This window comes from Embiotoca jacksoni, unplaced genomic scaffold (genome assembly GCF_022577435.1).
Source record: "Embiotoca jacksoni isolate LCO1_2020_lvr unplaced genomic scaffold, fEmbJac1.0.p SCAF_11, whole genome shotgun sequence".
Lineage (NCBI taxonomy): Eukaryota > Metazoa > Chordata > Actinopteri > Embiotocidae > Embiotoca > Embiotoca jacksoni.
In genome coordinates, this window is record NW_027185241.1 from 14,908,574 (window position 1) to 14,925,321 (window position 16,748).

General features: G+C 38.6%; 1 protein-coding gene across 1 annotated transcript; it reads left to right on the plus strand.

Moving 5' to 3' along the window:
* The first annotated feature begins 2,586 nt into the window (after window positions 1-2,586).
* On the plus strand, window positions 2,587-16,748 carry LOC138194514 (proline-rich transmembrane protein 1). Its single transcript, XM_069143309.1, has 3 exons — window positions 2,587-2,901; window positions 3,896-4,123; window positions 15,655-16,748. The coding sequence occupies exons 1-3, from the start codon at window positions 2,755-2,757 to the stop codon at window positions 15,802-15,804; spliced, it is 525 nt and encodes a 174-aa protein (XP_068999410.1). The 5' UTR covers window positions 2,587-2,754; the 3' UTR covers window positions 15,805-16,748.

Sequence of the window (16,748 nt, forward strand, 5' to 3'; positions counted from 1 at the left end):
GGGGTCAAGGGTTTGAAGTGGGTTTTGATTACTCGACAATAGTGTGCTGAGGATAGTCAGCTAATTCTGTAGTATTATAGTTGATGATTCATGTTGTTTCCAAGATGGAAACTGGTAAACATGACTGAGTGTAAAATGATTAACAATGTATGCAACCTATAATCTCCAATTTTAGGGTTTCAGCAGAGAAAGGAACTGAGAGATCTAATCTGGCACAATAAATCAATTCATGTTTTGGGACTTTCACAGTTTCAATTGTAATAAAATGCTTTAAAACAACAACATTAATATAAAGCATATTTTATTAAATCCTGAGTGCACTAAAAATGTAGCAGTAGAGTGAGCAGCATACATAGCAGGAGTTTAAAACAAAAATCGTGTCAGTCCTGGAAGTATTTGGATTCTTTAATTAACTACCAATACAACAATGTAAAGATAATCCATTACAATTAAGTCCTGCATGAAAAATCCTATTTAAGCAAAAGTACAGAAGTATCAGCAGCAAAATGTTAGCAGTTTCTGGACTTTTTCTCTAATCTTAGATCTTTGGGGGGATGTTGGATTATTTGAACAACTATTGACATGAAACCATGTGAGAAGTTTAGAGGGAAAAATCACTATTTGGTGAAGCTGTTAACAACTGAGAGACATCTGAAATGTGACCGCGACGCCACACTGCTGTTTGTAAAACGTCAGACGACAAACAGGTTGGAAAACTACTGGTTTCATCTCCAACAGTGCGATGTATTTTAAAAGCTCCTATTGGGTCAAATATTCCTCTGAAATGTAACTAAATCTGTCAAATAAATGTATTGAAGTGGAAAGTACAATAGTTCCTTCTGAAATGCAGTAAAGTGGAAAAACAAAGTCGCATTAAATGGAAATATTTAAGTCCTTTGCAAGCATCTCCAAAATTGTACATATTTAGTAAATAAGTAAATGTACTTACCGTAGTTACTGTCCACCACTGAGTATTACCATTTAAGGTACCTGTGCTGTTTCATTGCCTGCTGACGTGAGAGCCCTCTCCTCTTTCAAAAAGACTTTGGCTCCATCTAGCGGACACTGTTCAATGTATGCGTCTCCTTTTCTCGGGTTATGTTTTTATTTTTTATTTCAGGTATTTCCTTTTCTATTTCCCCTCTCATCAAACCACCCAGTCAGCCTTCAAGCCATCTGCAGGCTGTTTCTCCATTGAGATGTATAGATACACAAAGAGAAGAATCACGGCAGCTGCATGATACTTACCGTAGTTACTGTCCACCACTGAGTATTACCTTTTAAAGTACCTGTGCTGTTTCATTGCTGACGTGAGAGCCCTCTCCTGTCCAGAGTGACCACAATAGTTCCAGTGTTTGTTTTTTTTATGATGGGTTTTGTTCTCCATTTGACGTCTGTCTGGATATTGTGAGAAGTCAAGCCTCTCCTCTTTCTATTATTGGCTCATAGTAACGACAAATTAGAGACAGCATCAAGGCAGCTATTCATAGCCAGAAGAAAACCGGAAATCCAACGTTTCGGCGGTCAAATATAAAAGCCCGAAATATTTAGGACCTATAATATGATATAACATGTTCAAAATGTGGTTAAGCTATTTTGGAGTTGTACGTTTATTAATTTCCTTTAACCCTCCTGTCGTGTTAGTTTCTCCCCCCCTTACTTTAGTGTTCCCGGTCAAGTTTGACCGGTCTGTTTTAACTGCTCTTATGTTAACACAAAAACCATTCATCATCACCACATTTTATTTAACACCTTTTTTTAAGCTGTAAACAATGTCTCAGACTCGTGGTTTACACGAATAACTGCTGTGAATATACAAAGAATAGACACTGAAAATGTATCGCTAAATTAACATTTATTGTAAAAAAAAAACAACAACAATCAAAATCAAAACAGAGACCAAATTCACAGAACATCAACATGAATAGTCATCTAACACAGGCTCTTGTAGTAGATGATACTGGTGATGTCAAACCAGTGTGTGTGCGTGTGTGTGCGTGTGTGTGTGTGTGTGTTTGTGTGTGCGTGTGTGTTCATGCACAAGAGTGGCATTGTGCAATTAGGTCGGAGCGTGCCTTGCAAACATAGGCATCACATTTGTAGCATTTAAGTCCCCACCATGGTGAGCTTTCGTTTCAGCAGCTGCTGACCGCGCATATGACGTAAAAAAAAGTTATCACATGTGATATTATGCCCCTTGTCATGTCCTGTACAACACGCGTGCCCCGGTTGTTGTTTTTCCTGGCCTTTCATCAATAGGTTTTCCCGTGTAGACCTGCATATTACAGGAATAGCTGCTCCTGGCATCACATGCTGCCCAGATCTTGATTCCATACTTGCCTGGTTTGCTCCTCATTGTGTTCACAGAGTAAAATGAGAGCAAGGCACAAATAAAGGTTTATATAGGGGGGAACGCGAGAAGATATGAAACATTGTTTAGTCTGGAAGGTGTTGTTAAGTACATTATATTCTTGATATTTTTCTCCTCAGGTAGACCAGAAAACTCCGTTCATGTTTCCCGTGCTTTTAATTTGAAAGCCCGGACCGGAAGTTTGTTTTTGATCCTGCGTCGCTTGACACTGATGAAAACAATCTCGAGCTTCAGCGCTGGTGCAGATCCTCATCTCTCAGCAGGGACGGAGTCGGTGGGATAAAACTTTTCATTGAAGACTTCGGAGGAAAATACGCGAAGAGGTCGGCGAAGGAGATTTTATTTTTCAGGTGAAAACCCAGCACAGACAAATCTGATACTTTATGGATCCCAACAAGTCCGCGAGCGCTCCTCCACTGGGATGGGCTGATCAGAAGTCCTCCGCGGGACAGGCGCCCCCTCCGCCCTACCAGGACAACCCCTGCCCGGGGTTACCGCAGCCCGGCTTGGCGTACCCGCCACAGCAGCAGGTAAACAGCACAAATAAAGCTAAATGTAATTAAATGAAAAAAAATAATAATAATAATAATAATTTCATGGCATAAAATGTGACACAGTTCAGCTTTCAATTGTTGTCCCCTCCTAAATATCATAGCGAGATAAGGTCGACGCATTTGAATGCTCTTTCCTCCAAAAGAAAGATTTCTTTATTTGTATCAATAATGTAGGAGCAAATTCCCTTTTTTTAAAAAAAAAATACTTCTATTTTCTGCCCTGTTGTATGTTAGTATTGCATTTACTGAGCTGATTAGCCTTGTTTGTCCTGGAAGGGTTGAAGGGAAAATGTAAGTACTGCGCTGTTAGTGAGTCTGGTTCTGTCCAAGGCTTCTTTCTGTCGAAAGGCAGCTTTTCCTCTCTATCACCAAGCGCTGCTAAGAGGGGAATTGTTGGGTCTCTGATCTTGTGCTCACAATGTAAACTTAAAGGATTTCTAAAAGTGTATAAATTGTGCTATATAAATAAACTTGCCTCGCCAATTATGGGGGGGGGAAAATATCAGTTGGACATATTAATTTAATTAATGATATTTGATCAAGCGCGGCATATATTATACAGTTTTATACATATTAATACAGTTTCTGCATTTGTATAAGACTTTTGTATCTAAATATCCAACTTTAAACTAACATGAAGTCTCAATGGTTTTTTTTGCACCACTTACCTATGAAATTAGCAGTAATTGTATCTGATCTAATTGTGTTGAAAAAAAATCAAACCAGGAAACTTGATGGATGACAGTTTGAAGGTAAACACACTCTGAATTGCTCAATTCAATTTCACTTCCTCAGTCCAAAGTCCAGACCTGCTTTTGCCAAATCGTATTATTGCATAATGAGGACTCATGGAAAATTTTAAGTTTAATTTCTGCGCCTCCGAGTTTACAGTAACTCCCTCCTGCTCCAGATTTGGTATCATTTAAGCTGAATATGTTTTTGAATTGTGCTTCCTACGTGTTGCCTGCAGGGCTTTGGATATCCACCCCAGTATCCAGCTGCTGGATATGAACAGCAGTCTTATTCCACGGGCCAGCAGTACCCAACACATCTGGGCCCCATCACTGTCCAGCCCACAGTGTATGTGACCCGAGGCCCTCTGGCCAACCCCGTCAACGACTACCTGGGCTACTCCATCTTCACCATGATGTGCTGCTGCCTGCCGCTTGGAATCGCTGCCCTCATCTACTCCATCTCAGTGAGTTTCATAAACTACTCTTCGTATTCTCCTTGCACTGCCATGGATGCAGCTTTGCCAAGTTTCCCCCTCAAACACCGATCAAAGTCATTTAAGTCCATCCTGCAGCTGCTCAGAGCCCATTTCAAAAGTATGTCCAATAAGAGAAGAAAAGCAGCCGGCACCACACATCTGTAAACTATTGTAAGAAAAACACAATAAGCTTTTGAAAACTAAAAACATGCACTGACCGAAGAGTCACAATGACCCAAGTCATTTCAAAATAAAAGGAGTAAAGCTCTGCTACTGCCACTGAATGAATAACTACAGTACAGAGACTGCAGTAGTAGAACGGGGGATTGGGGATTGTCCTCTTATCAGAGGCTGCAGACTCAACGACAAAACAATCAGAAAATCCTAACAGGCAGCATCCAGTCAAACCTGAATATCTACATCAGTAGTTTGGCTCCAACAATGAGGCCTGCCAGTAAAAACATGATCTTCAGTTTCATTCCCAGCCCCTGTAGATAATGGCAGAAGGTCAGCCAAAGTTATTTGAATGCCAGCGTGGCAGGTTTGAGGAAGTGAATGAAAGGTCTTGGAAGATGGATAAAGACATCAGCAAACAGATGAAGAAGACGTTAGGTGGTCTTGAACGTCATGTTAGCTTAGAGGTTTATCCTGAACCCTTTTGTCTCTCTGTCGTCTGAACTCAGACACGTTGGTAACGGAGGCTTTCAATTGACTGAAGAGATCGTGGGACTTTATTTATTTATGCTGTTGGTTAAGAGTTTATTTTCTGTCAATCTTTTCGTAACGTATATTAGTGGTAGTAGTAGTAATACAGCACGTTTACTGCCGTTGGTCGAAACAATATTTCATCTGCCAATCATCAGTATCAAGTGGTACAAAAGAAGCATAATGAAATACTGTGAATCTGAATGAGCCATTTAACCTTTAAAGTGTGAGAAAGCTAAATATCACCTCATTTCATGATTTATTCTTCAGTTCATCAGTAGTCCTGTATTTTTATTCTGTGAGGTAAATCAAAAATTTCACGAGTTTGTTTTCCCACTGAATCATTGGAGTGGTATGCTGTAGGGAAAAGGTCCAGTGTTAAGCTGTTGGTTGATTGTTTCCATGTGATTAGTGTTTAATCCTCAGAATGGAAAAACCCTCGTGTGACGTCCTTCTTGCTGCTCAGACTAATTAAAGTGTAAATATAAAATTTATTTGTCCATAAAACTGACTGTGATTCTAGAAGAGTCTTAGTTGCACGTAAAAAAGGGGATTGTTTTTTTGGTTTTTTTTAAAGCTTAAAAGGAGAACCTTTTTTTGATTTGCTCATTTTCTTTATGTGGTTTTGTTTGTTTCTGCAACAATAAATTATAAATATTCATGAGGGTTCAAAAGTATGCAAACATTTTATATACTGTACATCCGGTGAGAAAGCGCTCTCCAGTAACAGCGTTTAGGCTCCAAAGGGCAGCAATAGCTAACTGTTTAATAGAGCCTGATTGTTCAGCATCTAGAAAGTTACGTAAGATCATGCCAACAAACTCGACTCTAGGTTTACATTAACCCTTTGTGGACACGTTTCACTGTTGATCGGCCCAGCTTCCTTTTAAGGGGGGACGTTTTGCATTTCTTACTGTTCAGCACGTACACCCAAACACTGTTGTATCTGTTATATGCCGAATCAGAGACCAATTGTTGCTTACATTTTATTAGCATTCGTAGTTGCTAGCAGTTTCTGAATGTTACCATGAATGGAAAGAGAACAATCGTTGGTTTACTCTGGATTCTGGGGGGAAAAGTCAGAATCGCGTAATTGTGAGGCCAAGATCTGCTTTATTTCTTTGACGTCTGAACATATCCATGGATATTTATCTTCGAAGAGATACCAAAGTCACCGGAAAACCCCTGTGATTTTAGGTAGGTAGGTAGTTACTTTATTAATCCCCAAGGGGACATTTTTTTAGCAGGATGTGTGTTGGGTGTTGGGTAATTGTTTCATTATGTGTATCACATTTTGAAAACAATAGAGTAAGGCTGAGCTTTAATGAAGTTACCCTGTGATGGTGTAAATGAGGCTACAAGATCCTGATAGGAGTCCAGAGTAAAAGTGGAATATGTTTTATTCTGCTGCGCTTAAATATATCAATATAGTATATTTTTTAGTAACCCATTCAGTTGTGATCTAGATATTCGATTCAAAGCCAAAACTGTGAACGTCCTGGTGGCGCTTAAAGAAAAGTGAGGAGGTGCACAAGGTCAATAGGATTCATCCTGTGGTGCCAAAATGTTTTTACAATTTGTCTTAAGGTTGTTCATACATTTCAATTCAGTCTGATGTGGTTCAAAGCCCGACAGCCTCGAGACACACTACCTAGCTTGGCTAAAAACATTAAGCAAATGTGTTTTATCTCTTACAGCAACGCCTCTAACATTGATCTGACCAGCGTCACAGCGCTGACCCGAGGTTATCATTGTGTGGAGAGCACGGAAAGGAAAAATCAAAGTTAGACACTTTAGTTTGTTGCTCAGGAGGTTTGACGAACAGTAGAACTGTTCCTGAACCTCTGCAACACTTAAACACAGATTTTTCTGCAGCTTTATTCAGGAGACTTTTTTCATGATTTTTTTTTTTTCAGCCACACAGCTGAATTGTGAGCTGCCATTTTAGCCTAAAAAGTCATTAAGAGAATCCATTTTGTGTGACTGCAGTAATCCAAATACAGGAAGCAGTCAGCACAACAGTTGTGTGGCAGCGTTAATGATGTCTGAAGTGTATAAGCAGGGCTTCCTGGGAGCCACAGCTGGACTGGTGTTGACGCAGAGAAAAGATACACAAAAGATTAGGAGACTAGGAGTGAAGAAGAAAGAGACAAAAGACAAAAAGAGGATAAAAGGAGACAGTTGAGCGTTTTTGGATTGTTTTTTGGTTTTGGAAAATGTCAAACAGAGTGTTCTTTATCAGAATAGAGCAAAAATAACCGACAGGAAGAGGTTGATAGATTTGGAGCTGGCTGCTGGAATCTGTCTCACATTCTCAGTGTGTCATTTCAGGCAGGATGTAAAATAAAGAGAAAGCATCCGTTGAACGACCCCATTGTAGCAAACGGACTAAATGTCAATTTCAAGTTCTTTCCTTTAAAATGTTTCTGCAGAGAAAAAACAATTCTTGGACAATGGAACTGGAATGTTTTGCACCAGGTGTGTCAGCTCTGTCTCTGTGGGACTGATGTCGATTTTAATGGAGAGAAAATGTGAGTACGTTTCCGTGGGACCGAGGATGAGACTTGAAGAGCCATTTGTAAGGAGTGTCCAGACAAGCAGTGCTTTTGTCGCAATCAGACGCAGTTTCTCTAGCTCCAAGACACTCCTTGCTTCTGTGACAGCATCATCAAACAGTCCTTTGTTTCCCAAAACATTCCCTCACAGCTTAGCTCTTGTTAACAGTGAATGAACATCCACACTCTAACTGGGAGGCTGGAGTTGTATTTTATCGGGCATCGTATTTTCAACATGAGATCATTTCCTCCTCTTCCTCTTCTTCTTACATGATTAATTAATCATTTCCATGCTGATTACATAAATCCATTTGGCAAGTGTGCGCTGGATGACAGATTGAAAACAGCCTTCTAAAACTTCCCGGCATTGCTTGTCACTATTACATGAATCCCATTTTTAGGGATCCAAGTCCCAGTGGAGACAGCCATGTGCTAAACTCCTGAGCCTGGAGAGCAACGTGAAGACAAACACCTGTTGCTCACTGGTTAAATATGAACTGGTCAGGGAGTACTCTGCAGCATGGGGGTGTTGTAATCAGCCTAGATTACCATATTATACACCAAACCGCCAGTCTGTCACACTAAAGATAAAATATTAGCTGAATGGAAGTCTTGATAGACACTTTATTTAGGACTCTCATATGTTCTTCTAATGTAATGCACGTATTCTTTATTACAGTTCAAGACACAGCAGAAACTTGGATAAACACCAAGTTGTGACTGCATGAAATGTAAATATTTGTTCAACAGGATTTTCCCCCACTCAATATGACTAACTGCCGAACTGCAACAAGATGCCATGTTTTTATCTCCATTATGTGTTGGAGGTTTAAATTTTACCAAACCGTAAGAACCCCCCTACAGCTCCCTCACTTGGCTAAAACGTCCCGGAAAATGTTAATTTCCAAATTAACATTTGGTGTCTCACCTGTGCTGACAATGAGCTGTCTCGGTGGAAAGTTCCAGGCTCAAGCTGGTGGGTGACCTAAAAAAAACACCCAACCACACAGTGAAAGCGAAAGTGAATGTGAAGTGAGTGGTTGTGGTATTTGGTGACGTGTCGTGAAATGTTCCAGGAAGTGATTAGGGAGACTTTCTGTTTGTCTAGGGTGTGAGGAGGTGAGATTGTGAGTGAGCGAGGAAGACTCAGTCATTCACTTTTGATATCTCTCCCATCCTTTCTTTCATCAGCTGTATTCAGTTTTGCTCTGTGCGATTTTCTCACAAGTATCAGTCCACTGCTCTGTCGTACCCTTTGTTCTTCACGAGGTCTGATTTCATGCAGAAAGAGGAGGAAGATCAGCAAAGCCAAGATAGACACAATGACAGAGAGAAAGCATGCAGGACATGATACTGGAGGACAAACCAGAAGGGCAGCCAACCAGGCAGCAGCAGGAGAGCCGAGCCTGTCTTTAAACAGCGCTTAATCAAATTTAAGTACCAGAATATCGGTCTGAGAAATAGAAATGATATTGGCCTGCAGGATGTGAAGATACATTCGAGGAACAATTCTGCAACCAGTGGATTCACCTGATCAGACTTTACAAACACTACAGTATAAACTTTTTTTTTACATTTCATTTTAGTAAATTTGATATGCCTTTGTGAGGCTTCAGTAGTATTTTTGTTTTTGTTTAGTTTTCTACTCTGGAAATTCCTGTTAAAGAACTTTTTTTTTAGGGTTTTTTCATCCCATTTTAAGGCTCAGCTGCAGCACCCAAACTGTTTTGGGCACCATCTAAACTGAAGGAATAAAAAAAATATATATAAAGTTATGTTGGGGGGGATATTGTTATTGCTTGCTCTAGTTTTTCCAAATTATACACAGATATGGTAATAATAATGCTTAAAAATCAGGTAAGATTGCATATTTCTAATAGAAAAAAGTAAAAATTTGCTTAGGTGAGTACCCCCAAACCACCCACCGAACCAAATCTTTCTATTTGTAGTCCATAAACTTGAAGACAATGTTTTTGGTAACACTTAATTTTTGTAATTTTCTAGAAGTTCTCAATGATCTAATGATCTAATTACATTATAAAAAAAAAATTGTTTTTGCATTTTAGAAATTATTCATTAAAAATCCAAGTCAAAAATAACATTTTTATATTAGTATAGTAAATTGAATAAACTGGAATTATTCATTTGGAAGAAAGCACCTCAGATTCTGTCAGGTTATGTAATATGTTACACACATTGGTAGACATAAGAAGATCATTTTGACCTTCAAAGCGTGAGTAATGTAAACTGTTATCTTTTCACACTGTCCGGGAGGCGGCAGTTGCACTATAGTACAGGAATACAGGAGGAAGCTTCTCTGTTTTCCTGGCAACGGTAATTATGTCCTGCGAGCTGTGTCTTAGAATCAGACCAATCAGATAGCCCTGTGTTGGAGCGGCAGAGAGTGTGTGTGTGTGTGTGTGTGTGTGTGTGTGTGTGTGTGTGTGTGTGTGTGTGTGTGTGTGTGTGTGTGTGTGTGTGTGTGTGTGTGTGTGTGTGTGTGTGTGTTTCAAAAGCATAGTCTGAGAAAGAGAAGCTTTGTCCTGCACTCTGAAACCACGGCCTTCAGATATGTTAAGGCTGTGCCTCGAACTCCCTACTCTCTCCAAGGAGTAAAAACAGTGTGTCTTTGTTAAGTTATGAAAGAAAATCCACAACACTTCCCAGGAAGCCTCAAAAGAAAATATTAGATAATTATGGATGCATAATATAGAGCATTATCTCTGGTTGTTGTTGTAATTGTGGAGTCAATTCTCTAACCACAGAGGTGTTGAATTTCTGATTTGGGGCTGTATAGAGTTGACTTACATATGCATAGAGTATCTCTGACTGTAATCAGATATCAGCTAATTTAATGTAAAGCGGAAATAAAAGACCACACACACTCGTGCAGTTGTGATGATGGATGTTAAGGGAGAAGTCGACAGTTTTAAATTCACTCTTACTTCCTGGAACTGAGTGAAAGTGATTACTGCTTACAACCTTAGGGTTAGGTTAAGTTAGGTTAGGTAGTTACTTTATTAATCCTCAAGGGCAAATTTTTTTTCACTACAGCAGCATACAGGAAGCAATAAGATAATAATAGAATAATAAAAAGCAATAAAATAGCAGTAAAAAAAATATTAAATCTAAAATGCACAGTATATACAGTATATATCTATATATATTATATACAAACAACCAAGAAACACAGACAACAGTGTTATTGTTGTGTGATGGATTTTGCCAGAGGTGAGTTATTGTACAGTCTTATTGCGGTCCGCAGGAATGATCTCCTGTATCTGTCCTTGTGACAGCGGAGCTGAAGGAGTCTTTTGGAGAAAGTGCTCCGCTGTCCCTGCAGCAGTTGTCTGTTTTCAGGCGATCTTATATTTTGGATTCATCTGCATTATAACTGTGATGGAAGTAGTTTAAATAACATGCTGTGATTTGTACCTTCATTGTGGCTTGTTTTGATGTAGTCACTTAAAAGAAATAATGTCTCAAGAGTTGCAGCATTAATTTAAGTTTTATATTCCTATATTTATATAAAATTTTAAAAAAAAGTTCACTTAACACAATCACTAGTTGTGCCATGTGCCTGAACTTAATAAAGATAATAACTGCTGATATTTAAAATGCACAGTTACGCAGTAGTTGTTAGAAAAGTGTCAAAAATCACACCTTGTAGAGTAGACACGTTTCTAAAAATGTAAAACTGGGATTTTCCATCTGAAATTTTCCTGCAAACTATTGTGCCGTGAAAGGAGTCTTTCATAAGTCCTTCCCTTGTGATATTAATGGAGGAATGTGAAACTAAGGGAGTTATGAGTGTAGATTTTCTGACTTATTTATCAGGAGATTTTGGGGGATTTCCACAACCTGAACATAGCAACGGTCTACAAGACATATGATGATTTGGGTGACATCAATTATAACGTCTTGCCCTGCTAATTAAAAAGACTCTAAATTATTATTATTAGGCTATTAACACCCTAAATACCAGCTACAGTGAGGGGGCGGGGGTGTCAGGGTGATGAATTTCTCTGTGGGACGTGCTAAAGAAGTGTGGGTATGTTTTCTGCATAAAATTGAAACAGATCCCATGGAAACAGTCAAGTTTAATCCTTTACAGTATAATTCAAGTTACAACTGGGATGAAACCAAAAGAAAGTACAAGTAAATCAAAAATCTAGATTGAAGCTCACTGGAAATTCTGTCTATCGTTTTACTTTGAGGGCTCTGGTTTTTATCCGTTACAGCTGATGAACAGGATGTTTACCTGATTCATCCGTATTGCTGGCCCGTATTGACTCGGCAGTCTAATCCTGTTTAAACATCACAAATGATGTTTCAACATTCCATTTATTCACAGCAGTTGGGTGTTATGGAAGAACTGGTTATGTCAACTTCCTACTATTGATGTTATAAGTCATTGCTTGCCACGTCCAAGTCATCAGCTCTGCTCTTTTTCTAGTGATCAGGAGCTTTTAACGTTTCTCAAGTGAGCAACAGAGTAATAGACAGAGACAGTAACTCAATATGATTGGAAAAGTTGAGAAACCTTGTACTCTTTCCTTATTTAATAAATAAAGAAAAGGGGAAGAGGGAGAGAAGAAAGAGTCTCAAAGGAATAAACCCAAATGAAACGTGGGGTAGACAGCTACCCTGGCTCTGTCCAAAGATCACAAAATCTGGCAAAATCTTTCAAGTTGATTTGTTTGTTTATTTTTTTTATTTTATACACTTTATTAATCCCCGAGGGGAAATTTCTTCATAATTCATAAAGTTTAATTCATAGAAAAATACCTAAGAGTGAAAATAGTTGTTTTATGGTGACATTATGTGCTGAAACATTTCTGGCTAGTTTCATGTTGACCCACATGACATTTTATAATTTTTTGTCATGATAATAGTCCAAAATTATGTGAAAATGCATAGGGTTTTTTTTGTTAAATAACTGCCCTTGCCATCTCTCACCCATCACCACAACCACACCTCCTGAAATAAACTGAAAACCCTGATTAGGTCAAAGGTCAAAGCTAAATGAGTACAGTTAAACTGAGCCAAAGCATCGACTAGTCTAAATGACTTATATTTAAATTTGAGGGGCGACCCGAAGCCTGAGGTGTTAGGGTACTTAATAGAAAGGCAAACATGTCCTCAGCAGCCGAGACCCCGGTTCAACTCCTCGGTCCTTCTCCCTCACATCGTCTGTCTCTCTCTCCTGTAACTATCTAATATAACAATCCAACACATTCAAAAATTTGTTCTGTGACATTATCCTGTGTGAGTGATGCATGGCCATGAGGATGGAGCCACAGTTTCCCGAACAGGATATGCGAGCCAGACAGCTGTTGGTAATCATGATCAGCTTTAATTTAGCAGGCTGCCTTCTCACGACATTGAGATAAACACACACAAATCTTTACTCTTTTAGTTCCTTGGTAGTCTTTTTTTCCTCTATGCCTCTATGACGTGTAACATTAAACAGCCAATCATCAGTATAATTAAATCTTGGTACAAACATCCTGCACTTATTGCAGTGTTTCTCACAGGAGAAAAATGTACTTGTGGTGGTGAGCGGCGCTGCCTGTGACCAACATGCATGCAGGGACTCATTCAGTTTAGTGGGGGAGAGTGTAACCCAGGTTATTTTCTGTAGCTTCAATGTAGAGATGTCCCCTAAACACCTCACATGCAAGTTATCAGTTGACGCTAGCTAGGCAGCTACGCAGAAGCCTTAAGTCCCTGCAGAACACAACAACATTACAGGTGTGTGGCCAAAGATTAGTTAGTTGGACAAGAGTGAAATAAAACTTTTAAATGTAAGATTTACTGAAGTTGACACCACGTGACTACATCTGCCTGGGCGGGCCGCCCAAGTAGAGCCTGTGCGTGTGAAATATTGTTTACATATTGAAATTTTATAGCAAATGGTATTTGTCAATACAATACAATTCGATCACTGCCATAAAATGTCCCCTCGGGGATTAATAAAGTAAATACATACATACATACATAAAAGTATCAAAGTTCAGTTCCCAGGCCTACTGTCATTATTATGTTTGTGAAGTAAGACAGCCACGTGTGTGTTTTTGAAAACCTTTCCATCCACTCTACAACAAAAAAAATGCATTTTTAAGTGCATTTGTTGCCTGCTCACAAAAAAGAACTCAAAACGCATGACAGTAGTGTCAGAAGGTAGAAGCCAAAAAACTCAGTGAGCTTGTCAAATTACAAATACCAGACAGGCATGCAGGGTATGCAAAGGCAGAGTCCAAAAAACAAGCAAAGCCCAAAACAGGCAAACACAACACAAGAGGAGGGTGGAGAAACTGCATAAGTAGGAAAACTGAGGCCCAAGCAAAGAGGGATACAAACTACAATGTGACACTGAGTACCGGGAGACTGGGAGTTATACTGTATACTGTACACAGAGACAAACTGTCCAAACTGAAAAGAATGACTGAAGGACGGAATCATAACAGTATTAATGTCCTCATTGTGGAGGTTTTCAGTCATGGTATTCCTCCAAGCCAGCCAAGTTTCCCCCTGATATATATTATGTAAGATATTTAACATATTTTCTCCGACTTCCTCCCATCATCCAAAAACATGCACCTCAGGTCAGGTTACCTGGCGCCGCGCTAGTGGCAGCCTGCTGCAGCAGCTCCTCCCTGCTGTAGTGAAGAAATTTCCCCTCGGGGATTAATAAAGTGTATAAAATCAAAAAAAAAAAATCAAAATTTATTATTATTTATATTTATTGTCCACTAGTGAAGGACACTCCCACAAAAATCTTTGTCAAATAAACAAGCATTTACATGTCAGTGAAAATTATTCATCCCAGATATTAAACCCAGATAGATTTTAGTGTCAGCACTCTGATCAACAAACATTCTGGACAAAATACTTATTTTTTCTGAGAAAAAAACAACTGAATGCTACCATAGCAGCATCAAACCACAATCAGGCACAGTTAGTGAACTACTGGAGAGCCTTAGTCAGACATATCAGGAGTTGGTGGAGACCAAAAACAGATATAAAAGGAGAGAAAATAAGGGATTTACTTCTTACTTATTGTTGTAGACTTAATGTTAGTTGACTAATGTCTTGGACTAACGACCGCAAGTCAACTAAGAGAATCTCTAGTCAGGGGCAGCCCTAATAATTTGGAGCAGGAATATTGCCGTCAACAAGAAGAGTATATAAAAGGAAAACTTGACTAAAAGGATCAATTTAAAGGTCATCTTTAGGGACATAAACATGTTCCTGTTAAACACAAAGAATATGTTTTCTGTAATAAGAGCTATTCCCACACTTATACTTAAATTAGTGAAATGTCACTTGGTTCTAAGGATAATCAGGTTGGTTGCTTTTCTCCCAGGTTGAGACCCACAGGTTTAGGCTCCCAAAATGTTAATGTTCAAGTGCATTCTTTACAAAGAACTTCAAAACTATTGTATTATTTCACCTAAAGAGAAACCTTTTTGACTTCACAATCAGATGATGTGATCTGTCCCAAAGCGTGGTTATGGCCCTTCCAATTCTGTGTTTTGAACAAGATTAGGGATTGGGAATTTCCAAATCAATTGATTAAATGCTCTTTTGGTGGCTCTTATTTTGTAATTGCCCTTCTTCATCTGCATTTTGGAAGGACTCCGAAAGGTTTATTTAACACAAGCCTGAAAATTCTATGACAAATATGCCAAAAGATGAGGTGACTACATTCACGTGTAATAACAAACCCTGAAGTTACAACTCATACATGCAGTTGTTAACTTTTACATACAAAATGCAAAGTTCTTTTCAAGTATTTGAGATTTTTCTGGCGGAATTTCCACTATTTCTACTATTTACTATTAAATAGTATTACTATTAATTTACTATTCTTAAACCCTTATGACAAACAAAAAAACATTATGACAAATATATGTAATATAATTTAATTTGTTTACTCTTGTATATCTAATGTAATTAAATGGATATACAATTACTTATTCTACATTTGAATCTGAACAATGTCCATTTTATGGCCTCCAGCTGAATGTGTGTATGTTCATAAAGTTCAATAAAGGGGAAAAAAAACCTTCAACTATTTTTTAGGTTAGCACAGGGAAACTTTCCAGATAAAGTTAAATACAGATTTCTGCTTTCAAACTCTGTACAACAGCAAAGGTCAAACCAAACATTCAACAGAGGTAACAACTACTAAAACGTACTTTAGAGCAAACCAAGACTTTCAATGTTTTTTTACTTTGTTTTTTTAACTTTCAGGCCCGTGAAGCCAACCACGTCGGTGACCAGATGACAGCAGAGCGGAGCAGCAGGACAGCCAGGACGCTGAACCACGTGGCTCTTGGACTCGGTATCGGGGGGGTAATCCTCACCATCGTCTACATAGCGGTTGTATCATCTCTGTTCTAAATCCGTTTCAACATTTTTGTCCCCATGCTCATTCTGCATCAGGTAATCTGACCATATCAGGACCATTACTGATCATTAGAGTGAGTTTCTATTGAAAACTAGCAACTCTGAAGTCGCCTGATTCCTCGAAAAGTTATTCAATTTATGATCAACAGTCGATGACTCTATTGTAAAGAGAATGTACAATGCCTTCTTAATCTGTTGCTCTTGTAGAGAGGAACCATTACAACGTACCAAAGATTCATGTTTCATCATTTTATCGCTTTCTGTTATCATACATTAGTACGTTTTTGACATGTAAAATATTTTTTCATCCATGATGCCTGAAGAGTTTAGCCTCAGTTTGGTATTGCAGGCATCAAATGTTATACAAAGAGAGATTTATTGTTCATGTTCAAACAGTAAATGATTATCAATACTTTTTAAAATGTCAGGTGTCATTCTGACTTCATTGTGAACTTTTGTTCAGTCCTGAGAGTCGAGATTTGTCTGACTATACAAAAGGTGAAATATTGTTGCCTGCTCAACATAACTGTTGGCTGTAATTATGCACTAACACCATAAATAAATTATCACTTCAAAACGTAACCAAGGATACTTCAAAAATACTCAGTAGAGATTTGGCTTTTGTTAAGCTCAAGCTTAACAAGTAAAAAATTAAATTAGGTGAGTCACCATTGTTTCTGATATGAAAGTGCTCGCTGAATAGGGATCTAGTCCTCTTTGTCAGTCAGGTAGAAACAATGGAGCCGTTATTGTTGACAAAACCAATCAGTGGCTGTGGCTGAACCTGTATTGTACCTGTGGCTGAACCTGTATACTTGTATGTTCTGCCTGTTCTTTGTCATGCATTGTCTGTATGTTCTTTTCATAACCAGTGCTGAAGACAAAAGCTTTTACTCTATACCAAATTTCTTTATAAATAAAGTTTATTGAGAGAAAAA